The 26,703-nt window shown below is 36.3% G+C and overlaps 1 protein-coding gene across 1 annotated transcript in view; it reads right to left on the bottom strand.

The window, feature by feature from the left end:
• The window catches only part of LOC145240059 (synaptotagmin-9-like), a 403,765-nt gene extending 379,511 nt beyond the window's left edge, over positions 1-24,254 (bottom strand). Inside the window, exon 1 of the mRNA XM_080103680.1 lies at positions 24,181-24,254. Within this exon, the coding sequence (XP_079959806.1) occupies positions 24,181-24,187 (7 nt within the window). The 5' untranslated portion in view covers positions 24,188-24,254. The remainder of the gene's footprint in view (positions 1-24,180) is intronic.
• Positions 24,255-26,703: the final 2,449 nt, after the last annotated feature.

The following is a 26,703-nucleotide window of genomic DNA, read 5'->3' as shown; positions in this document are numbered from 1 at the left end:
ACCTCTCGCAATTAGTCCACAATACATTATAGTCTACATTGCACTGTAGAGAATCCACTGGATTTTTTATAAAATTATTTTTATATATAATGGCTTGAATTAAAATTCAAAACGCAAAAGTCAAGTATCATGCTTCAATTGTGCTCTAATTGATTTCAAACGTGCCCCTGTCATCTCAAAGAACCTAGTGTTGATTTTATATGCCGGGCCTTTGGGCTTGTGTGGTAAAACTTCTCGAATACACTTATGTTAGGCTGTGTAAGGTGTTAACATTGGTCAAAATCGCCTGCTCTTTCACTGGATTATTTTGTTTGTCAATACTTATCCAAGATATTTCGGTACAAAAACCTATCTACGAACACTGACAAGTACAAAGTACATTACTGTGAAATTTCATAAAAATCGACCCAGCCATTTTCGAATCCATAGGAACAAACTCACATACAAAAAGTTCCTTTCATTCATATATATATATATATATATATATATATATATATATATATATATATAGCTATATAGCTTAATGTGTAAGGACAAGACAGAGTTCAATTCCACAAGAAGAGACTTATCCGGATAATGCCAAGCTCAACAATTATTGGAGCTTATACAATAGGACAACAAGAGTATGAAATGAAGTCACAAAACTATATATTGGTAGATATAGAATGGATCATATTGAATAACAGAATACAAGCAAAATTTGAGGGATAGAAGGGACTCTTTATGCCAGGGCATTTCAAAGCCTAATGCTTCTCATCAGAAGAGTAGAGAAAGTGCTAGGTAGCATGGGGAAGATGTGGCGTCTAGCATAGGGTTCATTATCTTTATATTCAATTATACTTTTTTATTTTCATCTTTATTATTTCTATTATAATTTTCATTATTATTATCACTATTATAATTACCCTACTATTATTTGGTATATTTTTACCATTCTCATAAGTAATAATGGTTTCCTCACCCCCTCCACTTTGGCATCTATATGTATCCTTAACCTTTTGCATCAAGTTAAACGCACTCATAGTCATTGCCATCCTAATCTCCGACCGCCCCCTTATAATCATACTCCCTATATCATAACAGAAGAAACTTAATATATTGCCACATATTACCTTTCAATTTTACAACCCTGCATACCCGCCCCCCCCCCAAATTATAAGCGATTTTATAGCCGCCATTTGCCGTTTAGGTTGCACCAGTCAAAAATACCACTCCATAAACCGTTAAAATAAATTACCAGACAGCAACAATACACCTAATTTAACTAATACATATACCCCTTAATCTCAACACTATGTTAAAGACCATATACAATCTTATATATCGTACTATATATAACAAGCTTCTTATTTAGAATTCAATAAAGCTTCCAACATTCTATAATTCCTCTTATTCTTTTTCATCCATAATGAACCCTACACTAGACGCCACATCTTCCCCATGCTACCTAGCACCTTCTATTTTCTGATGAGAAGCATTAGGCTTCGAAATGCCCTGGCATAAAGAGTCCCTTCTATCCCTCGAATTTTGCGACTTCATTTCATACTCTTGTGTGTGTCTATACCGGTTTGTGCCTTATGGACTCCAAAATGACTGCCCAATTTTTTTTTTTAACTGATGTACATTTTTTTTCTTCACTAATGTACAAATGAACCGTGATATTTTGCTTTCGCATTTTAAACTAATTCAAGCCATTATATAAAAATAATTTTATAAAATTAGCAGTAGATTTTCTACAGTGCAATATAAACTACAATGTATTGCGGATTAAGTCACTGTGGAGAAGCATGTTGAGTTTTCTCACAGTGCACCGCAGTGGGTCCCCAACTAGAGTTAGCAATCTATCAATTTGTAAAAAAAAAAAAAAAAAAAAATGCGCAATTTCACCAAGAAAAGTATTGAACATTCGGTGATCCTCATTCAATCCTGGGCTACGTCAGGTCTCCCTGCTAGTATATATATATATATATATATATATATAATCCTGCAATTTTCTGAGAAGAATTAAGGTTTGAAATACCATGGTCTAAAGTGTCTTTATAATTCACATGTTTTCTTTATTGATTTGATGATCGAATAAAGTTAAATTAACTTTGAATTATCATATATGTATATATATATATTATTGGTAGTATTATTTAAACAAAACCAAAATGTGTCAACCAAAGAGTGCTCAATGTTTAGACAGAGCAATATAAATATGTTGGATGTGATAACTAATGGCTACACATATGCAAACATGTGGTCACTGAAACATGTTTGCATCAGTGTAGCCATTAGTTATCACATCCAACATATATATATATATATATATATATAGTCATCCACATACAGTACTGTTTCGCAGCTCATCAGTGCGGCTAGACAGGGAACTACCTCAAGCCAGGATTGAAACCTGACCGTCTGTATGACAGTCAAGGCTCCTAACCACTACGCTATTGGCCGCTGCTGCACGAGTCATGAGTTTAACGATGTTTTCATTTTCACACACACACACACACTTCCCTTTCGAACATTGCCATCACTTGATATAGCACAAAAAAAAAAAAAAAAAAAAGTATATAGGAACAAGCAAATATTCAGTGATGGGCTGCACAAATGTGGCATTTAAGCCGTGCTAAACTCTGGCATTTCTTAGCACACATTGTACAGACATGTGCACCACTAGCAGCACGTTCTTGCTGTTCTTTTCTATGCAGGATCAAATGCCGTTTCAAACCGCCTGTCGTTTTGTACATTCGCTCGCAGTGTACACAGGTCAATTCTGGCAACTCAAGACTGCTTTATGGCCCGCTGCGCCGATGAGTTGACTGGTGACTCATCAGCCCAGCTCTGCTAAGGCATATTCTTCTGCACACCTCACACTCCAGACCAATCTGGCTGCCCCTCCCATCCGCGGCTCCTTCCACTCTCCCTTTCGGGATATCGCGCTTCAGCCGCTCATACTGGGTTCGATCCACCTCAAACTTGCCCACACCTCCCCACAAGGTCCTTCTCCACCCTCTGCAATCCAAAGCAAGACTGCCAGGTTCTTTCATCAATCCCACATTTTTTTTTAAGGTGGATCTTAAACAATCCTTAAATCTCATTTTAGGCTTGTGAGCCAGATGTCTTCCCTCGGTGAGCTCACCATAAAGGAGTTGTTTGGGAGGTCGACTGTCTAACATCCTCACCACATGTCCACTCCATCTCAGTCTATGCTTAATAACGTGAGTCTCAATGCTAAGGAATTGGGTTCGATCAAGCACCTCCACATCACTGACATACATCTGCCAACCCACACCCAAGATTCGCCGTAGGCACATCTGGTGAAACCGCTCAAGACGTCTCAAATGCTCCCTGCATGTTGTCCAAGTTTCACAACCATAGAGAAGAGTAGAGAGAACGCATGTGGCATAAACCTTAATCTTTGTTGGCAGCAAGATCCCATGACGTCTCCACAGACGCCCATCCAACTTTCCGAAGGCATCACTTGCCCTGCTGATCCGTAACAATACCTCATCATCCAGGGTACCAGACATACTCTGTGTGCTACCCAAGTATACAAACTTAGAGACAACCGCTATCCTTGACCCACAGATATAAACTGATAGCTCATAGTATAGCATGCCCGGAGCAGGCTGATACATTAAGACAGTTTTTTCAGATTGATGGTCAGGCCCAGTGTGCTGCAGGCAACCGCAAAAGTGTCCACAAGATGCTGCATATCAGTCACCTTATGAGCCACCAGATCACAGTCATCCGCATAGAGCAAATCACGAATTATGTTGGTGAGTACCTTTGTACTTGCATTGAAGCGCCTAATGTTGAACAACCCCCCAGTAGTTCGGTAACAAATATAGACACCATCAGAGCACCCCCCCCCAAATGCCATCCGAAAGACCATGGTGAAATACAATGCAAAGAGTGTGGGTGCTGGAATGTCTCCCTGCTTAACACCATTTTCTACTGAGATAGGATCAGCCAGCTTTCCCCCAACATTGATCACAGCCTTCATATCATCGTGGAAGAGCTTTAAGATGGTTACGAACTTGTCAGGACAGCCAAGCCTTTTCAAAATCTCCCACAAAGCATCTCTGTTGCTGTATCAAAGGCCTTAGTTAAATCGATGAACACCTGATACAGTCCCTTTTGCTGTTCTATACATTTTCCCATGCAGTTGCCTGGCTGTAAAAATCAAATCCACTGTCCCTAGACATCTTCTGAAACCACACTGCGACTCGGGTAAAACATCAGCAATGTGCTCCGGCATTCTGTCTAGCATGATCCTACAGAGCACCTTACCGACTACTGACAGCAAAGAGATGCCTCGATAGTTTTCACATTCATCTGTGCTACGCTTCCCCTTGTATCGCACTACCATCAATGCATCCCACCAATCCTGCGGAATACACTCGTCCCGCCAAGCAGTCTGCAACAATTCCGCTAAACGTTGCATCATCTTGGGTCCAGAACATTTAAAGATCTCTGTATGCAAACGATTCAGGTCAGGAAACTTTCCATTGTTCAGCTTATGGACAGCTGTTTCAACCTCCTGGAGAGAAGGAACCTCTGCCAAGAAATCCTTGACCGGATTGCTAGGAATCGACCTAACAAACTCCTAATCAACATAAGGTCTGTTCAGGAGGTCATCGAACAGCTCATCAGTGTGGCTAGACAGGCAACTACCTCAAGCCAGGATTGAAACCCGACCATCTGTACGACAGTCAAGGCTCCTAACCACTACGCTATTGGCCGCTGCTGCGCAAGTCATGAGTTTAACGATGTTTTGACATATATATATATATATACATACATACACACACACTAGCAAAAGTACCCGTCGTTGACTGGGTTCAAAAACAGCCTACAGAAAATGGACTGATTTATGAAAGTATGATAGCTTATGAAAAGGAAGGGTTGTAAAGAGATAGCTTCGAATTTGGAGGTATCAAAACCAAAGCAAAATATGATGAAAGTAAAAAGAAAACAGATAACCCCATAATTTATTATACCATACCTGTTCACACTGAAACACTTATCACAATATTCTGTGGATCAATATTAAAAAACCTTGTTAAACTTTGTGACATATTTCCATTCTATGGAGGGCAGGCATGAACGAACATTCCATAATTTTATTATACCATATTTCTTCACACTGAAACATAATTATCAAAGTATACTTACGCAGATAGATATGAAAAGTCTTTATTAAAGTTTGTGCCTATTTCCATTCTATGGAGGCCTAATTTAAGTTAAAACATACTTATCAAAGTATTATTATGTACATCTATATCAAAAACACTTGTAAACGTTTTTTTTTTTAAATTTTTTTTTTATTTCCATACTTTGTGGACCAGGCGCAAACCCAGACACCAAAATTTTAATGAACCACCGTTCTGCCAGATCAAACATACCCATTCCTGTGTCTCGATACATCTAATCATACGTAATCAGTTTTTTAAAATAGTCAACCATATAGGAGCCTATTCATGACCAGACACACAGACGTTCAGCTTATATATATATATATATATATATAACTTATAAAGTAAAAAAAATAATCACTGACAATGGAAGACCAGATAAGGACACAAAATTGGATTTCTAACACCATAAAATCCAACCTTGATTTGGGGCCCGTGGCATAGTGGATAGAGGCATTGAGTCTCTACAGTTCTAGCTGGACATTAAAGATAGCGGTTTCAATCCTACCCAAAGCTGGCCAGAGGATTAGTTAACCAAAACGGGGTGAAACAACGACAACTATGGAAGGCAGTAATTACTGAAGACAATTACAAAACTCAGCATCCCTATCCCGTCGGAGTTAACCACCTGAAGAAAGCCAAAGGATGGGTCGGCCGAAACTTGGTGAAACAAAATGAATAATTATGAAGATGAGAATAACAGTTAACAACAAGAATGACTGCAAGAATAATCACATCTACAAATTTCACTTTTATGGGGACAGAAGTGGAAGTTTCATAACAGATAACAATAGAAAGGGCAAATGTCTGTATGCCTCCCTAAAACTTGAAAAATACTCAAATCTCTATAATTTATTTTTAAATAGGCATGACGTAAAATTTGATCTGAAATCAACTGTGCTGACATCAACGATAAAATTGTTGCCCTAAAGAAAACACTACAGATTTATTTTAAAACTTATTGAAAAAAAATCAGTTCCGGTAACTTAATTATCTAGTAGAGTTGACATCTATTCAACCGCCATCAGCCTCAATTACAGCCTTGATATAGGTCCGGAACTGAGATCATGCCTTTTCGACAAGCATTGGCAAGAGCTTGACGAATATTCAGTGGATGGTGCGAATCAGGCTGGCGCTTTGGTGCTGTGGGAGGTCGGGTTGATGATGTTCTAGACGTATGACCAAACGAAGTAGATCCCAGTGGGTTGAGGTCTGGGCAGGAGAAAGGCCAGCGAGAGAAGGGTACAAAGCTATAGCACTCCCAACCTAGGTCTCTTTGGACTTGTGGGTTGGCACAGAGTCCTGCTGCCACACCTAGGGGCTGCTAGCGGCCACCTGATTGTACCAGGGGATCAGTACACTCCTCAGCACATCCAGGTACACTTTGACAACTTTTAGGTAGCATGAGGTGGCCACCACTTTAAGCCACACCAAAGACCAGAATTATTTGTGGCAATCCAGAAATGTATTTTGAGGGAGCTGGCAATGGTCCGGTTGTCATAACTTGGATTAGTAAAGGGCACGAGTTGTACAGCAGTGCATCTCGGATCTCACTCGTTAAACATTGTGTTGCTTTTAGACATGATAGAAGGCTCCTTTCGCTTTTGGGATTTGTACATAACTGACCAACTAATAGACGGTCTGCAAAAAAAAAAAATTTGAAATCGTCTTTATTGTTCCACTCTGTAAACATTCAACATGCACTGATGAATGTTCATTGGTTCAATTTTTTTTCTGCCTGAAGGAATTAAAGGACATCTCTGCTTCTGACATACATCCATGGCAGAGTTCACCTTCTTAGAGTCTCACACCATCAATATCTGCAACAGAGAGATGAAACTAAGGTTATGGATGCATAAGTCCAGTAATCATAACAATGCAATTTACAATCCTCTCTGATCCATAAAAAAAGAAAAAAAAAAAATGGAAGGTATTACTTTTGGAAAGGTCTTCGTATAATAAATAGCGATAATGGGTGTGAACCAATGAGTCGTGTGTTCGTCTAATATTATAATATCTATCAACTTAATTATCAAGTTCATATTATATAACCCTTCTGGATTATGGATGAACCTCCATGGAAACGGATTAGAAAAAAAAACCTGTGTTTCGAGTCAGCTTTAGTCTATATATTTTTTTTTTAGTTATTTATTAAGCAAACAAAATGTCATCAGCCATGGAAGGAGTTTCGTCCGTCCCGAGAGATGGGTTAACCCATGAAAGCAACCGGAAATTATAACTTTTTTTTTTTTTTTTTTTTTTTTTTTTGAATCGAGGATCCTAATCAATCATTCACACATAATTTTACTATTTCTTTCCTTTTTCATTTTCCGCTTCTCACTTTTTTTTTTTTTTTTAAATTCTAGCTTATAGCATGCAACTATCTCTCCCACCAACTAAAGCGAGAGATTCTTACGATGCGCCCATTCAATATGTGTGATTAACGACAATGTGACAGACCAACGGAAATGCTATTCCTAACCCAAAGCGTCACAGACAAACGGAAATATCTTTCTAGCTGAAGGCCTGACGTCGCCCGGGATTGAATCAGACAGATGGAAATATATCGTACCAGAAGACCCGTGGTCGCCCAGGATTGAATTAGATAGGTATAAATATACTAGCAGAAGACCTGGGGTCGCCCAGGATTGAATGAGATTTGGTGGAAATATATACTAGCAGAAAACATGGCGTCACCCAGGATTGAATGAGAGATAAAAATATATACTAGCAGTAGACTCAGCGTCGCATGGTATTGAAGGAGATAGATAAAAAATATATATACGAGCAGAAGACACGGCATTGGTCGAGATTTAATGAGGATGGTAGAATATAAAGTCAGTCCCGGAAATGGCTGAAACAGTTTACGATCTAACAATTATTTTAATTCATATATATTGTTGGTGTTCTGTGACGGTTAACTAGGCCAGTTTCTGTAGGTAGCTATCCATATTTTTCTGAATTTTGAATGTTATCATCCAGGAATGACGTCACGATTGTAGGGATGGGTAGTTAGAAGGATAATTATGTTGCTTTTAAACGTGCTCTGGAGTTCTTTACGGATTACCAAAAATCTTGTGGGGTGGGGCTGGAGAAGTAATGTCTGTTTTGGAGTCACAAAGCAATCTCCCATAAGGTCATATTCCAAAACTATAGAATAGTTGTGGAATCATATTCCGGAAATGACATCATTTCTCTTACTATTATGTTGTCGGTGGTGGGGAGGGAAGAACGACATTAATATTGAAATTCATGGTAAAATAAAAGTTCCCTAATCACATCCGTGTCAATGCATTTAGAGTAGAGTTATGTTCACGAAATGATATCATAAAATAATAGTGTCTGTAGTCGGGAGGGAAAGAAGACACCAATGTGAAATATTATAGTGAAGCAAGGGTTGCCTAATTACTAAACTTAACGTATTTCTGTATTTATTTGTTAAATCTGCTGAATAATCTTCTGAAAATTACGTCTTTTTCCCAAATATTTTGGTGTCAGTAGTGGGGAAAGAAAATGAAACAGTAATGTGGAATTTTATAATGAAGCAAGGGTTGTCTAATCACTAACTGTGTCAATGTATTTATACATTAATTTGAAAATCCTGCTGAGACATCTTCCAAAAATGACATTATTTCTTAAAATTATAGTGACGGTGGGGGTAAGAAAATAAAAAAACCCTGTAATGTTGGAATTTATGATGAAGCAGGAGTTGCCTAATCATTAACCAAAACGATGTATTTATGTGTTAATTTGGAAATCCCAATGATCCATCTTCTAAAAATGATTTAAATTTTTAGAAATTATGGTGGCCTTGGTGGGAAGAGAAGTTATTTCATAAATGTTGTACAATACGTGTTTAGTTTGTTAAATTGCTTCATTTCTGTATTGTTTATTTATATTACCTGTCTGAGGGTAGGCAAAATTTTAAATATGTGTCGTACATCACCCGTCCTAGCGAAGGTAAAATTCTTTCATATATGTACTGTAAATTATCTATCCTAGGGAACGTACAATTATTCATACACGTCTAATACTCGGCCTAGGGCAGGTAAAGTATTCTTTTGCTCGAGATAGCAAATGATACAGACATAAAAAATTCCTATCCTAAGAATAAAAAGTAATTTCATTTTTCTCCTGGTTTTATACAGTCTTGAGCAACGTTGGGTAGCCCTGCTAGTCTATTAATATTCCACAAATTTTAGTTTTTTTGAGAATTTTGAAAGGGCTTAGGGAGGGGGGGCATAATATCGGTATAAAACCTGAATCAAGTAGGATTTCATGATTTCTAAATTGTTTATATGAAGATTGATTGTTCGTGTTATTTGGATTATTAGGACTACCGTTCTCATCGTGACCGATATTCTCACGTTTCAGTTCTTCAGATTTATTTTGTTGAACTTTGCAAACCGCATGAAATTCAAGCACAACACATGGTGTAACGGACAACAAAATAAAATTCAAGCACAACACATGGTGTAACGGACAACAAAATAAAATTCAAGCACAACACATGGTGGAACGGACAACAAAATAAAATTCAAGCACAACACATGGTGGAACGGACAACAAAATGAAATTCAAGCACAACACATGGTGGAACGGACAAAATGAAATTCAAGCACAACACATGGTGGAACGGACAACAAAATAAAATTCAAGCACAACACATGGTGGAACGGACAACAAAATAAAATTCAAGCACAACACATGGTGGAACGGACAACAAAATGAAATTCAAGCACAACACATGGTGGAACGGACAACAAAATGAAATTCAAGCACAACACATGGTGGAACGGACAACAAAATGAAATTCAAGCACAACACATGGTGGAACGGACAACAAAATAAAATTCAAGCACAACACATGGTGTAACGGACAACAAAATAAAATTCAAGCACAACACATGGTGGAACGGACAACAAAATAAAATTCAAGCACAACACATGGTGGAACGGACAACAAAATGAAATTCAAGCACAACACATGGTGTAACGGACAACAAAATGAAATTCAAGCACAACACATGGTGTAACGGACAACAAAATAAAATTCAAGCACAACACATGGTGGAACGGACAACAAAATGAAATTCAAGCACAACACATGGTGTAACGGACAACAAAATAAAATTCAAGCACAACACATGGTGGAACGGACAACAAAATAAAATTCAAGCACAACACATGGTGGAACGGACAACAAAATAAAATTCAAGCACAACACATGGTGGAACGGACAACAAAATAAAATTCAAGCACAACACATGGTGGAACGGACAACAAAATAAAATTCAAGCACAACACATGGTGGAACGGACAACAAAATGAAATTCAAGCACAACACATGGTGTAACGGACAACAAAATAAAATTCAAGCACAACACATGGTGGAACGGACAACAAAATAAAATTCAAGCACAACACATGGTGGAACGGACAACAAAATGAAATTCAAGCACAACACATGGAACGGACAACAAAATGAAATTCAAGCACAACACATGGTGGAACGGACAACAAAATGAAATTCAAGCACAACACATGGTGGAACGGACAACAAAATGAAATTCAAGCACAACACATGGTGGAACGGACAACAAAATGAAATTCAAGCACAACACATGGTGGAACGGACAACAAAATGAAATTCAAGCACAACACATGGTGGAACGGACAACAAAATGAAATTCAAGCACAACACATGGTGGAACGGACAACAAAATGAAATTCAAGCACAACACATGGTGGAACGGACAACAAAATGAAATTCAAGCACAACACATGGTGGAACGGACAACAAAATGAAATTCAAGCACAACACATGGTGGAACGGACAACAAAATGAAATTCAAGCACAACACATGGTGGAACGGACAACAAAATGAAATTCAAGCACAACACATGGTGGAACGGACAACAAAATAAAATTCAAGCACAACACATGGTGGAACGGACAACATAATAAAATTCAAGCACAACACATGGTGGAACGGACAACAAAATAAAATTCAAGCACAACACATGGTGGAACGGACAACAAAATAAAATTCAAGCACAACACATGGTGGAACGGACAACAAAATAAAATTCAAGCACAACACATGGTGGAACGGACAACAAAATAAAATTCAAGCACAACACATGGTGGAACGGACAACAAAATGAAATTCAAGCACAACACATGGTGGAACGGACAACAAAATGAAATTCAAGCACAACACATGGTGGAACGGACAACAAAATGAAATTCAAGCACAACACATGGTGGAACGGACAACAGAATAAAATTCAAGCACAACACATGGTGTAACGGACAACAGAATAAAATTCAAGCACAACACATGGTGTAACGGACAACATAATAAAATTCAGCTCATAGCAACACTACTACAGGTTGAAGGTTTAATCTTCAGTGTGGGTTATACTCTGAATACAATTACAAATTACTCAAGACATCTACTGTCATGGCTCATGGTAGCCCAGTGGATTAAATAGATGTTTTATTCGATAATCCGTACAAATTCTCAAAGTTCAACAAAACACATCAAAAGAAGGTTTGGTGTTGGATTGACTAAATCGCTGTGAGAATCACACACCAGATGAGAACAGTAGTCTGAAGAATCCAAAGAATTCAAGATTCCATGAATTTCTATTTTTTTCTTAAGACCTCATTAAACTTAAGCCTTAATTTTTAGGTATTTTCTCAAATCATGTAATGGATTCTGATCAAAATTGGAATTCTAGATATAAGGTTTAGTGTTAGATAACATTGTAAAAAGTTAAATTAGTTATTATCGATCTATCTATCTATTTATTTATCTATCAAGTGATATTGTTAAAATAGTTTAGATTGGAAATTATTGTTTAACAATGGGTTCTAGCTGAAGATGTTTACATAAATTAGCGAAGTTAAAAACAAAATAACCTTGAGCAGTTGCATATGTCAGAGGTCATAGGTTAGAAGTGTGCTTTTGATGATGACGTAACGGAACTGACAGGTCAAGAAGATTAGATTGAAAATTTGGAGTTTGGTCATGAAAGTGAGCAGATGTGCTTCAAAGCCAGGAAGCAGGGCTGAAAGAACAAGCATGTAGACACGTAATGCAGACTCCATGTGAAGACCAGAGATAGCTGAAATAAATTTATATATTTTAAAAATAAGTGTTATGTGGTTTCACAAAAAAAAAAAAAAAAAAAAAAAAAAAAAAAAAAAAAAAAAAGCAGCTGTCTCAATCAGTTATGGTGTTGGTCGTTGCATGTTTCATCACAGAGCAGGGAAGACAGAACTCCTGGATAAAGAAAAGATATGAAGACAGAAGAACTCCTGGATAAAGAAAAGATATGAAGACAGAAGAACTCCTGGATAAAGAAAAGATATGAAGACAGAAGAACTCCTGGATAAAGAAAAGATATGAAGACAGAAGAACTCCTGGATAAAGAAAAGATATGAAGACAGAAGAACTCCTGGATAAAGAAAAGATATGAAGACAGAAGAACTCCTGGATAAAGAAAAGATATGAAGACAGAAGAACTCCTGGATAAAGAAAAGATATGAAGACAGAAGAACTCCTGGATAAAGAAAAGATATGAAGACAGAAGAACTCCTGGATAAAGAAAAGATATGAAGACAGAAGAACTCCTGGATAAAGAAAAGATATGAAGACAGAAGAACTCCTGGATAAAGAAAAGATATGAAGACAGAAGAACTCCTGGATAAAGAAAAGATATGAAGACAGAAGAACTCCTGGATAAAGAAAAGATATGAAGACAGAAGAACTCCTGGATAAAGAAAAGATATGAAGACAGAAGAACTCCTGGATAAAGAAAAGATATGAAGACAGAAGAACTCCTGGATAAAGAAAAGATATGAAGACAGAAGAACTCCTGGATAAAGAAAAGATATGAAGACAGAAGAACTCCTGGATAAAGAAAAGATATGAAGACAGAAGAACTCCTGGATAAAGAAAAGATATGAAGACAGAAGAACTCCTGGATAAAGAAAAGATATGAAGACAGAAGAACTCCTGGATAAAGAAAAGATATGAAGACAGAAGAACTCCTGGATAAAGAAAAGATATGAAGACAGAAGAACTCCTGGATAAAGAAAAGATATGAAGACAGAAGAACTCCTGGATAAAGAAAAGATATGAAGACAGAAGAACTCCTGGATAAAGAAAAGATATGAAGACAGAAGAACTCCTGGATAAAGAAAAGATATGAAGACAGAAGAACTCCTGGATAAAGAAAAGATATGAAGACAGAAGAACTCCTGGATAAAGAAAAGATATGAAGACAGAAGAACTCCTGGATAAAGAAAAGATATGAAGACAGAAGAACTCCTGGATAAAGAAAAGATATGAAGACAGAAGAACTCCTGGATAAAGAAAAGATATGAAGACAGAAGAACTCCTGGATAAAGAAAAGATATGAAGACAGAAGAACTCCTGGATAAAGAAAAGATATGAAGACAGAAGAACTCCTGGATAAAGAAAAGATATGAAGACAGAAGAACTCCTGGATAAAGAAAAGATATGAAGACAGAAGAACTCCTGGATAAAGAAAAGATATGAAGACAGAAGAACTCCTGGATAAAGAAAAGATATGAAGACAGAAGAACTCCTGGATAAAGAAAAGATATGAAGACAGAAGAACTCCTGGATAAAGAAAAGATATGAAGACAGAAGAACTCCTGGATAAAGAAAAGATATGAAGACAGAAGAACTCCTGGATAAAGAAAAGATATGAAGACAGAAGAACTCCTGGATAAAGAAAAGATATGAAGACAGAAGAACTCCTGGATAAAGAAAAGATATGAAGACAGAAGAACTCCTGGATAAAGAAAAGATATGAAGACAGAAGAACTCCTGGATAAAGAAAAGATATGAAGACAGAAGAACTCCTGGATAAAGAAAAGATATGAAGACAGAAGAACTCCTGGATAAAGAAAAGATATGAAGACAGAAGAACTCCTGGATAAAGAAAAGATATGAAGACAGAAGAACTCCTGGATAAAGAAAAGATATGAAGACAGAAGAACTCCTGGATAAAGAAAAGATATGAAGACAGAAGAACTCCTGGATAAAGAAAAGATATGAAGACAGAAGAACTCCTGGATAAAGAAAAGATATGAAGACAGAAGAACTCCTGGATAAAGAAAAGATATGAAGACAGAAGAACTCCTGGATAAAGAAAAGATATGAAGACAGAAGAACTCCTGGATAAAGAAAAGATATGAAGACAGAAGAACTCCTGGATAAAGAAAAGATATGAAGACAGAAGAACTCCTGGATAAAGAAAAGGTATGAAGCTTATTAATCTTATCTTCTAAAATATTTCTTCTCTTCTACAACATGACTCAATTTACACTTTCATATCCTCTCCTGGCTTTCCCACAATGTAATATTAGTATCAATATATCTTGATTGGGACATAAAAGTGGTGCACAAGGGTTTTGTTTGAAACATTAGTTTTACCTGTCCTGAGACAGGTATTCTTCGAGCACATAAGTAAAAAAAAAATCTTAGGACAATTAACGTTGATTAACTGGAACATTTCGTATAGATAATTTGAGCAAATGTCTAGCATTTTGCTAAAATCTAATTTAATTTTGTTGGTTGATTATAAAAAAAAAAAAATTAACGGATTGCTTTGTTGGCATAAAAATAAAATGTCAAACAAGATTATGGTTTAAAAATTGTTTGATGTTGTCGATCAATTCGCCATTAGTGCGTTTGGCACGACTATTAGCTTCAAGTTGAAACGTTTCATTAAATATTTGCTGAATGAAAGCCAGCTTGGTTGGACGAGGTCACATTCTTTGAACACTCGGATAAGAAAAAGAATCTCAACCCACACGCCGCGAGAATAAGGTGTTCCCGTTGTACTAAGAACCATTACACGAAACGCCATACAAAAGTACAAATTCTTTACAATATGATGGCGAGTTATCTTGGCGTTTGTATATTCAGCTAAAACTTCAAAAATACACAACAAACCCTCGCAAAGTTTGTTTTTTTTTTTTTTTTTTGAAAATCAAATATTTAATATAATCATTTTGGGAAGGGAAGGAGTCAGATGCTTAGTTGTATCATGTTATCAAGAATTGAACATGTTATCATTAGTGATGGGACGTTTCCATTATTTTCCCCCCAATTCCGATACAATTACAGATTCTGTACTAAATTCAGAGTCCAATACAATTACTGATTCTGACTAATTCTTTATAAATTTTGAAATTTTTAACTAAAGCGGTTTTAACTTGAGAGGTAGGGCTTTCTAATTCAAAAGGCGTACTGTTCCTATAACCCACCCAACTTAATTTGAATACTATGACCACAAAAACACAATCGCAACCCAATCACCTCCATTTTTGCATGAAGAATTAAAGAAACAAACAAAATACAGCAACTGAAAAAGTTTAACCGACTGACCGATGACAGGCATTAGGCGTGAACAGCTTCAATGTTGTAATTTTACTTAATTTTTCAATAATGACCTTCGTCCGGTTACAAACTGTCATTATAATACGATCTGGCTTGTGAGACCAAATGAGTTGCCGACCCCTGTCCAACGTGGTCTTGAAGAGATTAAGACGGCATGTAATTATTTTACATATTTTGGAGAGAGAGTGGGGTGGAAGCAAAATGCTAATATATCAGATTATGGTAACAAAGGTTTCTTATTTTCGGTTTCCCTACTTCCACAAACATATCTGGAAAATTTTAACATAAAACGCCTTCATCAACACACAAGGAATCTTTTTTCTTCTTTGATATTTAATTTCATTAAATTTAAAAAACTTTTTTTTTTTTTAAATCAGTAAATATTTAAAACGTTATTCTTCTGGTTTCTTTTTAAAGTTAGTAAAGAAAACAATTATGCGCATACACACACAGTGTTTGGATGATTGATCAGAATAGAGAAAATCAGAACTTTTGGGAGTATCGGAAGAGTAAAAACTCCTGCCTATTTTCCGATACTCAAAACGATTTTTTTTTATTATTTAGTTTATTCTTTGATTTTGTTTAAAATTTTATTTTTCACGGATCGTATTAATGATAAAATATTTATTGATTTTAAACAACCAGTAAAACTAAAATATCTAGATCACACCTACGAGTATATTTTTACATTTGCAAAAAATATATGTACATTTGTTATATATGGAAGGGGGCAGATCCCAGTAATCAAAGGAACGCCGTAAATTTGAAAATATTAAAGGAAAAGAATAGAATTGAACCCAGTATGCAAAAGTTAAAAGTGAATACATATTGTAATTCTAAGAATCTAGAGCAATTGTTTATTGTATAGAGAAAATAACTGAATATATTAATTATATCAGGATTAGGAGAATGAATCATTCAATTTAGGAATTTTCTTTGTGTTGCAAAAAAACGTGTTGGACATATGTGTATGAAGCACATTTTGACGTCACAAATTTACAATATATTCAGAGAGTCAGTTCAGTCAGAGGAGAGTTCGAGAGTTAATTCAGAGTGAAGAGACAGCAGTGAAGCAAGCTACAAAGTACAAAATAGACTTCGTGGTTTAGTGGGGGATGCCCTTTTCTCTACCCTGCAACCCCTCTCCCACAGAAGAGACGTTGCGAGCCTATCCTTGTTTTATCGTTATTTTCATGGCAGGTGCTCGTCTGAACTCCAATCCCTGGTCCCCCCCTCGCCAAACTTTCACGAAAAACACCCGTCTAGCTGAATCCACTGTGAAAAATTTCCCCCACTCTATATCTGTGCCTAAATCAAAACGCGGATTTCATGAGCAAAGCTTCTTTCTTAGAACTGCATGCCTGTGGAACTGTTCCGTCTGCCTGCTTCCCTCCGGACTACAACTTGGATGTCTTCAAGTCTAATGTTAACAAATTCCTAATGAACCGCCCCCCTAATTAAACACTTCATAAAATCTCCTCACTAACGTGATGTACTTGCAATAACCCTTATCCGTGAGTGGCTTCCGGGCCTTGATAAGTGGTGATCACTAAAAAAAAAAAAAAAAAAAAAAAAAAAAAAAAAAAAGCTGAAACCATTTTGGAAGCGACCAGAAAGGTAAACAAGAAAATGTAACTCTGAAAGGTAATTGAATTCCTGATCATTAATCATCCTGAACAAGATAATCGGACAGAACAGAAATGTTAAGAGATTTCTTTTCCCCCCAAATACCATGTTTATCGTGTAAAAAATATACCTTTTTGTTGTTAACATCAAATGGAAAAATCATTTGAAGTTAGTGGCGACAGTATATTTTTATGGACACATAAATCGTAAAATTTCCTTCCCACTAACGAAACAGCTGTAATGAAAAAAAAATCCAGGAGAAAATAAACATAAGTTATAAAGAAAAAGTCTTTGAATTTCAAAGTTTTGCACTAATATATATTAGGTGTTTTTTTTTTTTTTTTACAGTGATCACCATTTATCAAGGCCCGGAAGCCACTCAGGGATAAGGGTTATTGCAAGTACATATATATATACGCACATCTACGCATATATAGATCTTAATTTTACAAGACATGAAATATTAGTACGCAAAAGTTGTTAGCTACTTTACTTGTGATAATAAATTTAACTATGATAAAATTAAAAATAATATTAATTATAATGAATGATAATTATCATGAAAATAGAAAATAATGACAAAGGGAGACAACTCCAAAGATTAACGGGATTATCTTCCTTCCATTGCTAAAATTTTAAGGGTGTACAAGGTTCTTTATACAAATGCTATTAATTTCTAGGCTTGGTCTGCTTAGTAATTTTTCTATTGTTAGCATTTGTGCTGCCTCCTCGTGTCACACAACCCTCCACCTTTCATCCCTATGGAGCCATACTTTTCTTTTCCAAACAATAGCAAACATGCCTGAGGACAGTCGAAGGCTAATCAGACTGAAACGTTGCACAAATAAGACTCAAGATGAGAACAATAGTCCGATCGATACAAGTAATATAATCAAGCAACCCTCATCTAAAAAATTCAGAACTTTAAATATCAAATCGGTACGGAACTGAAATAAAAAAAATGGAAAAGACTTGAAAAGCTCTACCAAAAATTGGCAAGGATGACAAATCTCTTCACATTTCTATGCAGATACTGGGATAAAAAATTACTACCACCTGGTTCAACTCCAGAAGAACACAAAAGATTACAATGCGATGTGACAGGAGTTTGTATGGGAGCAAATAAACAGCTGGTGGAATAAACACCAAATACAATCCCAATTCTCACACATGCTCACACCTTTCCTGAAGAACTTATTCCTAACAGACAAGACTCGCATCCAAGATTATGCAGAGCTTTCATATAAAAAAAGAATTTGAAAAAGTCAATTCCTGCCAAATGAAAAACTCGAAAACCTCAAAACCAAGGATGATAACCCCATGATCAGCACCCACCAATAAGAGCCACTGTCAGCATAAGCAACCGACAGCTAACCCCCTCCATGAGGAATCAGTACTAAACAAAGGTCTCAATTTAGCCACAACTAGTCAGCATGTTTCTATACTTAGACATAATAGCCCCAATAGAGGAAGCAACTCTGAATCTACCCAAGGCACAAGGAGATAACCTAAAAAGTGAGACAAGCATAAAAAAAAAATCCCAAAGCCTAACCTCTAAAGAGGAGGTATTATTAGCCATAAAGCCGCGATGCAAAGCTGATATACTACCAGCAGACAAAAGCAATGCAGAGCAGAATATTCCAAAACTGACAGACCTAATGGATTCTGTGAGCTATTGCAAATTAAAGAATCCAACTGTAAAAACAGAAAAGCTATCACAGATCCTCAATAAAATCAAAGACCTAAAACCCATGGTAAAATACAGGGAACTAGCAACATCGTGCCAGAATATGTAACAACCACCACACATATCAGGAGGAGCTGAACCATCTAAAAATACTCCATCAAAATGACTACCAGAGTGCGTTATATCCCTATTTACAATGCTTCCCCACGGGACAGAGTTAGATACCAGGGTCGTTTTTTAATGTGGAGGAAAGGGACAAAAATAAAAATTGTCTCAGTCGTGAGGGATTTCTCCTCCACTGACAGAACAAAAAATTGAAGTGCAGCATCTGAAGAACAGATACTACACTTTGCTCCAGAAAACCTAGAGTAAACACTAAAGGGCAATGTCTGAAAATTTGCCATAGTGTTACGTCATGCATGAAAGGCCTGTCTGCCATTTTTTTTTAAATATGACATCAGAACAACATTCAAGGGTATCGAGGGCATTGCCAGGGCCGCTGCAAGGAAGATGGGCTTTCTCTACTGTGCTAGAAAACTTCTAACACCCGAAAGTATCCTGTACCTCTATAAGGCCACTATTCGCCCATGTATGGAGTATTGCTGTCATATTTGGGCCGGTGCATCGGCTACTAGTCTGTTGCTCCTTGACAGGGTTCAAAAGAGAGTCGCAAATCTGATAGGCCCTAAACTCGCATCTAAACTTCAGCCTCTGTCCCATCGTCGAAACGTTGCATCCCTCTGCCTGTTCTACAAGTATTATAATGGTGAATGCTCTGAAGAACTGCAATCACTTGTGCCCCCACAACGTGAACACCCTCGACAGACCCGACAAGCTGCAAAATCCCACCCCCACACTGTAGAGATCCCTAGATGTAAAAGATCTTTCTACTCCAGTAGTTTCTTCCCCAGAACTGCTAGACTTTGGAATTCCATTCCAGGTCACTGCTTCCAACTGTACTGACATGCATAAGTTCAAGTGCAACGTGAACCAACATCTCGCTGCCCTAATCCCTACATAGTACCCCAGTAGATGTTTCCCCTGATAGTAGCCCCCTACACCAAAGTGGCAATGTGCCTTGTTTGGGGTGAAAATGTAATAAAAAAAATAAATAAATAAAAAAAAAAAAAAAAATGCGACTCAAAAATCACTTAGTACAAGTAAAATCCCAAACTGAAAATAAAACTGTGCATATAAGATTTCATACAAAGGCAGAACACTATGCAAAGGTGAGACCAGCCCCCCCCCCTCTCCCACCTAAAGATAAAGCTAGAAGAACACTGTAAAGCCGTGACATGGGGGAGAGGTTGAAAAGTCGGGACTAGCTGATCACATATGAAAAGAAAAAGAAGGAACACACTTCTGCTTGTGGAACGAGGTCAAAATAATTGACAGGGGTGCAAGGTGTAGTGTTAGGCGACTCAAGGAGCAGCACATATGAAAAAAAAAAAAAAAAAAAAAAAAACTAATGTTGTCATATCAAAATCCACGTAAATTGATCAAATAGTTTTATTTTTAAATAAGAAAATCAAATTTTAACAAGAGACGATCCTGCAACATCATTTTGAAAATAGTCTGGCGGAAGACAGGGAGATAACTAAATAATTTAAACTTGCGATATTTTAGGAAAAACCATCCTTAACGAGGTGATGAAAGCTTAGGAAAAAAAAAAAAAAAAGAAAAAAAGAAAAAGAAAAGAAAAAGAAAAGTAAAAAGAAAAAAAGAAAAAGAAAAAAAGAACTTAAATTCACTTAAAAATTTTATAAAATGAGAACTCGTTGATCAATTCATGTGATTTTTTTTTTATTACGAAGATCGTTCCTAAAGTTATGCATTTTATTCTTTTAAAAAGTTGAAAAGCTACGAAAATGGGAGTGGTACCATTAAAATGAGCAACCTATTGTGCTCCAGAATTTATTTTTCTATATAGGCACCACCATTCTCAATGCACTTATTTGCCAACGAAGAGGTGATGGCTGTAAAATTACATCCACATTATAGAAGAGGCATAAAAAAAAAATCAGAATAAATCATTTCGTGATCTATACACCAACATCGAAGTAACTTTAATGTGTGTCCGTACGTACGTACGTGTGTCATGGTTTCCAGATTATAAATTACTTGATCGGGAGATCCTATTTATTAAAAAGGATAGGTGATAACGTACTATGAACATTAAATGATTAGTGTATGGATACGCTAGTTTAATGTTTGTAGGACGTTATCACCTATCCCCCTTTTCAATAAATAAGATCTGCGCGAGACTTCTAGTCTCACCCAAAAACATGCGTTCACATCTCAAGCTATACACAGTACATATATTCACGTTCGCGTACATACATTCATACGCACACACACACACGCTAACGTACACACATGTACGCATACGTATGCGCACACATGAGAAACGTCACTCTCACCTTCAAAGGAAATCCACACATGCGCAAAAGACCACCGGAAACAAGTATAAAAGCAAGAGACAAGCTGTTTCCTATCCTTTTCAATTCGGCTTCCGAGCCGAGAGGTTTTTATTGAATTTAAAAGACACCATAAATAAACCTAGCATTAAAAGTAAGGCAGATGAATCTTTTAATTTTTCGTTTTTTGAAATCAGGAACTGTGGTTAAAATAGTCATTTAGATGTTTGCTATAGCTTTTTATCTTATTGAATTTGCTATAGCAAACATCTAAATGACTATTTTAACCACAGTTCCTGATTTCAAAAAACGAAAAATTAAAAGATTCATCTGCCTTACTTTTAATGCTAGGTTTATTTATGGTGTCTTTTAAATTCAATAAAAACCCTTCAAAATTTGCTGATGAGGAGACCTTGCTTATCAAAAAACTATATAATTATTGTACATAACTTGATGTATACCACAATAAAAAGCATTGTTTTCCGAAACGATCGTACAGATAATTGATTTTGTTGTTGTTCCTTCTTATGAAACGGATTTTTAATTTAATTAAAATTTGATTTTTAAATTTTAAATTATCAATCACATTACTTAATATTGAATTAGCTCTAGGACATTTAACTATCGAGCTTATTATATATCTAAATTACAACGAGCACTTTCTATTTCCTGTATTTTAATTAAACTAGTAATTTCACTGTTACATTAAAATACACTCAGCTCTTTAGACTATTGTTCTAATCTCATTTAAATATATATATATATATATATATATATATATATATATATATATATATAACTTGTGCCTGAGAATACCTTCGCGTAGCTGACTGCTAACATGGCGCACAGCCTTACTGATGTCAACCCTCTGTCTTTTTCTTTGTCTACACGCTGGACTGTCATTCCCATTTCCACTACATTGCTCATTCCTTTTTCCATGCGCGGACATGAACACGAGTTACACCTAAAACATTCATTCAACAGTAAATAAACGACACTTTTATTTTATCCAGCAATTGAGTTTTTGTTTCCTTCATTCCATTCGTTTCATTATTTTCTTTTGTAACGGGATTAGGATTTATATATCCTAGTCCTCTACAGATCTCCCGATCATCGAAGACGCAATTTAAAAAAAAATTTTTTTAAATTAAAAAAATTAATGATGTCGCTTTTTTTTTTTGCCGTGCGTGAAGCTAAAATATTCATTCTTGGTCTTCTGGCTAGGATCTAAGGGTAGTATCCGTTTTGTCTACAGATGGTATGATATCGAGGACGTCCACACAATAAAAATGTCAGACTCTTATAAAGAATATTGGAAATAAACCGTAATAACCATATGTATTACGACACTACATTAACCAGATTACTTAGATAAATATTTTTTACAGTTTTAACAAAAGGGATACAATAATATCGCGGGGTCTCCATTCACGCTGAACGTCCATAGAATGCCTATCAGCAATATATTACATATGAAAGATGTCGCTGTGGAATTGCCACAGGTTCCGCTTGTATTTTAATAAAATATTGAGGTTAAAAAAAAATTTAAAAAATTAAAATGGCCGACAATTTATTATCGTGAAACTCCAAACTACATGATTTTGAAGAGTTCTTAGCAAATAGGCAAGAATTTCTCCCTTAAACTAAATCTGAAAGGCGAAATATCAAATAAGTATCGTTTGTGTCTCTAAAGGAAAGGTGTAGAAAGTGAGGTTTTAAACCAACGCATTTCAGGTGTAAACATTACATACTTATATGCCATGTCGAAAATAATATAAATTACGGTACTTATGCAGAGAAGGTACTGTGCTGAAGTAATAACGTTACCCCATTCTTAACATGGGGTGGGGGTAGTGTCTCGTAACTTCTGTACTTTCACCTAACGTGTTAATAAAAAGATACCGTAATACTTGAAATTAACTTGAAAATACTATTTAAAAAAATATATTATAGCTCGGTAACTTCTCTGCAAAAGTACCTAAATTCCAAAATCACGAAAAATAATCCAGTAGAAAAACAGGCTGACCTGAACGAGAAATCACCTCCCCTATCATTTTTATAGAATGTTTTAGTATGTAGTATAGTTTCTGCGGTTGGGGGTGGGGGGTGTTTATTCCGAAAGCCTTAACATGGGGGAGGTTGGGAGTGTTTCTACTACGCTGGGTTATGTCGTAAAAATAAAATAAAATAACAAAACAAACATGCGGAATACCGGTTTAAATTGGGGGATGGGGTAATTCACGTTCAGGTTTTGCCGGGGGGGGGGGATCTTAATAGATTTATCAAGTTTCATCGTATGTTTTAAAGAGTTCGCTAGAACCAGGGGAAGTAACTGCGATCTCTCATTTTAACAAAATTACAATCCGCCATTTTTTAAACGCCAAAATGTCGAACAGTAACCGTAGCTTGTATTTTTTGTAACAAAAACATCTAGCACGTCTTCTACTGGATCATTTTTTGTAATTTTTTTTTGGAACAATATTTTCACCTGAACTACGTTGGTTTAAAACATCACTATTCTACAAGATGAACAAGAAGAGCATTAATATCTATATGCGCCCCTGTCGTATCAAAATATTCAAATTTATTTTCTAATTAAAGAAATATACAATACATATATGTTACAGGTAATTTGTTTGTGGTGGTTTTAACGAATAAGTTTGTTTTGTTTTTTTTTGCTTTAACTATTCCTAAAAAATCGATTATTTATTATTTCGGACTTTTGTGCGAAGAAGGGGAGGAGTCGATGCTTTCAAATTAAATTCAAAGATTAAAAGAAAACAGAAAAATCGAAGCAGTTCAAACGTTTCACTTACCAGCCATTTTGAAATTTTAAGAGCACCTTTTTTTTCTCTCTCTCTACCTCAGCAACAGATAAGACGCAGAAGAAGAAGAAAAACCCAAACAAACATATGAATAGAAGGTCTTGTGTATTTAATATAAATATCAAAAACACTTAGGTACCTAGGTGATACCAAATAGAAGTAAAAAGGGGTGGAAGAGGAGGCCTCTCCCTCTATGAAGTCGTCTGAGGTCAGAGGTTTTAGGTGGATAATGGAATAGTCTTTGTTTGCAAAAACTTCGTTGAAAGCTCAGATATTTTACCTGAGCGTAACCGAAAGAACTTCACTGATAAAAATAGATTAGTAATAGGAAAATGGAGAAAAAGAGAAACGAACAAAAATATGAAAATAAATAACTAGAAAACGAAATAAATAAATAAAAAATAAAAGAAAGAAATAATAATAATAATAATAATAATAATAATAATAATAATAATAATAATAATAAATTAGGGGGGCTTAGTGCCACTCAAATTCCAGTATAAACCAATGGCCACTGCCAGCGAGAAATCAATGGTAAGAGGTTGTTGCGATGATGCAAATTTATTTGCAAATGCTATCGAAGGAGGAGGAGAGAGCTGGACGTCTAGGGAGACTTGTTGTCACTCAGCTTCCAGAGAACACCACAGGTCTCCAATCAGATCGTTTGCTGACTCGTGTGAAAGCTCCAGGTGAGCCAATAATAATGATAATAATAATAATAATAATAATAGTTGTGAAGGTCAAGGACGATGGAAGGACCTAGAAGAAAAAGCAATAACCAGATCTCCATAGAATGAGTGAATGTTCAAGGGCCTTGGAAGGCTTATTGCCACCCAAATTCCATTGAAGACAAATGATCATTGCCAACGAGAAGTCAATGGCAAGCAGTTGTTATAATACAAATTATTTACAAAGATTATTGAAAATGGTGGAGAGTACTAGAAATCTGGGGAGACTTGTTGTCACCCAGACTCCAGGGAAGACCACCGGATGTTGTCAGTGAGTAATCTCTGATAATGAACTCCTAGTGAGTACAAATAATAGGTGTGAAAAGCCAAAGAGGATACAAAAGGGCCTAGGAGAGAAAACGCTAACCAGACCTCCACTGGATGAGTGTGAAGAAGACTGGAACCTTGGGAAGCTTATTGCCACCCACATTCCAGTGAAGACCAATAATGGTTGCCAGCGAGAAGTCAATGTCAAACATCTGTTGTGATAATGCAAATGATTTGCAAAGGTTATCAAAAGAGGCAGTAATCTCTGATGATGACCCACGTAAAATCTTCTAATGAGTCTAAATAATAATGATATTTGTTTGGAGAGCCAAGGACAATGGAAAAGCAGAGGAGTGAGAACACTGTTCAGACCTCCACTGGAACATATACAGAGAGTGCTGGAATTTTAGGGCAGCTTATCTTCTCTCCATATAAAATGTGTCTGTGTGTGTGTGTATATCTGCCCAAAACTATCGTTTTGAAGCTCGACTTCTCAGATGCCAAATATAGAAAAGTTGGCCAAAAACATTAATTCCTTCACCCTCAACTCCCCAGTTTTTTTACAAGGTGGAGTCATTTTTTCCGCCGACATTTTTTTGCAAGTCATCGTCTCTTTTCGATTGACTAGCCTTAATTTTGACTTTCTCAACTTCCAGTCGGGCCATGGACAAAACGGCAAAGACGTCAGGTCTTTTTTTTTTCCTCCTTCGCGTTACAGGTTTGAGCCTGTCTGCCTACTACCACGTTTTTTTTTTATTGTTGTTTTGATTTTTTTTTTACTCGACACACCCAGACAACACCTGATTGTTTTTTTTTTATATGTGATTTTTCCTGCTCACGTCTTCTTTCTCCACCCCCCCCCCTTCACTCAATATCCCCACTGCACCACCTTTACACACCCAGGCAACGCTGAGTACCCCTGTAGGTTACTTATAATTCCAGAAAAAGCCAACGATCGTTATCAGCAAGAAATCAATGATAAACGGCCATTACGATAACACAAAATAATCTGCAACAGTGAAAGAAGCTGAGAATGCTGGAAATCTGAGATAACCTTTTGCAGATCAAACTCCATGGAATGCCATTTGTTATTGCCAGTTAACAATAATGTATGAAAACTCCTAGTGAGTAAATAATAAACTAGAATATTAAGGAAAATCCTTGAGTTTGGAAACCAACCCACATAACCATGTAGCATTGACTAACCACAGGCACGTTGAAATAGAAATAAAACAATTAATATAGGAAGAACATGACACGAGCCCAAGGAAACTAAAACTGCTAGAAATTTCTTGATCTGACACTTCCCCTCCACTCCCACAAAAATATAACACAAACACACAAATGATGTCACCAGGTCTCAGTAATATCTTTGTTTTGTTTTTTGTTTTTTCGTTAAAAAAGTAGAATTATTCAAAGGTTCTGTGCACTTACATCCATCGTAGAGTTACATTTCTGTTGGAAATATACTAAGGAGAAATACATGAAGACATTGCCAAGGCTGTTGCAAAGAAGGTGG

This window comes from Euprymna scolopes, chromosome 19, assembly GCF_053919585.1.
Source record: "Euprymna scolopes isolate OS-2025 chromosome 19, ASM5391958v1, whole genome shotgun sequence".
Taxonomy (NCBI): Eukaryota; Metazoa; Mollusca; class Cephalopoda; order Sepiida; family Sepiolidae; genus Euprymna; species Euprymna scolopes.
Note: the sequence above shows the minus strand (reverse complement) of the source record. Positions and strands in the feature narration are given on the sequence as shown.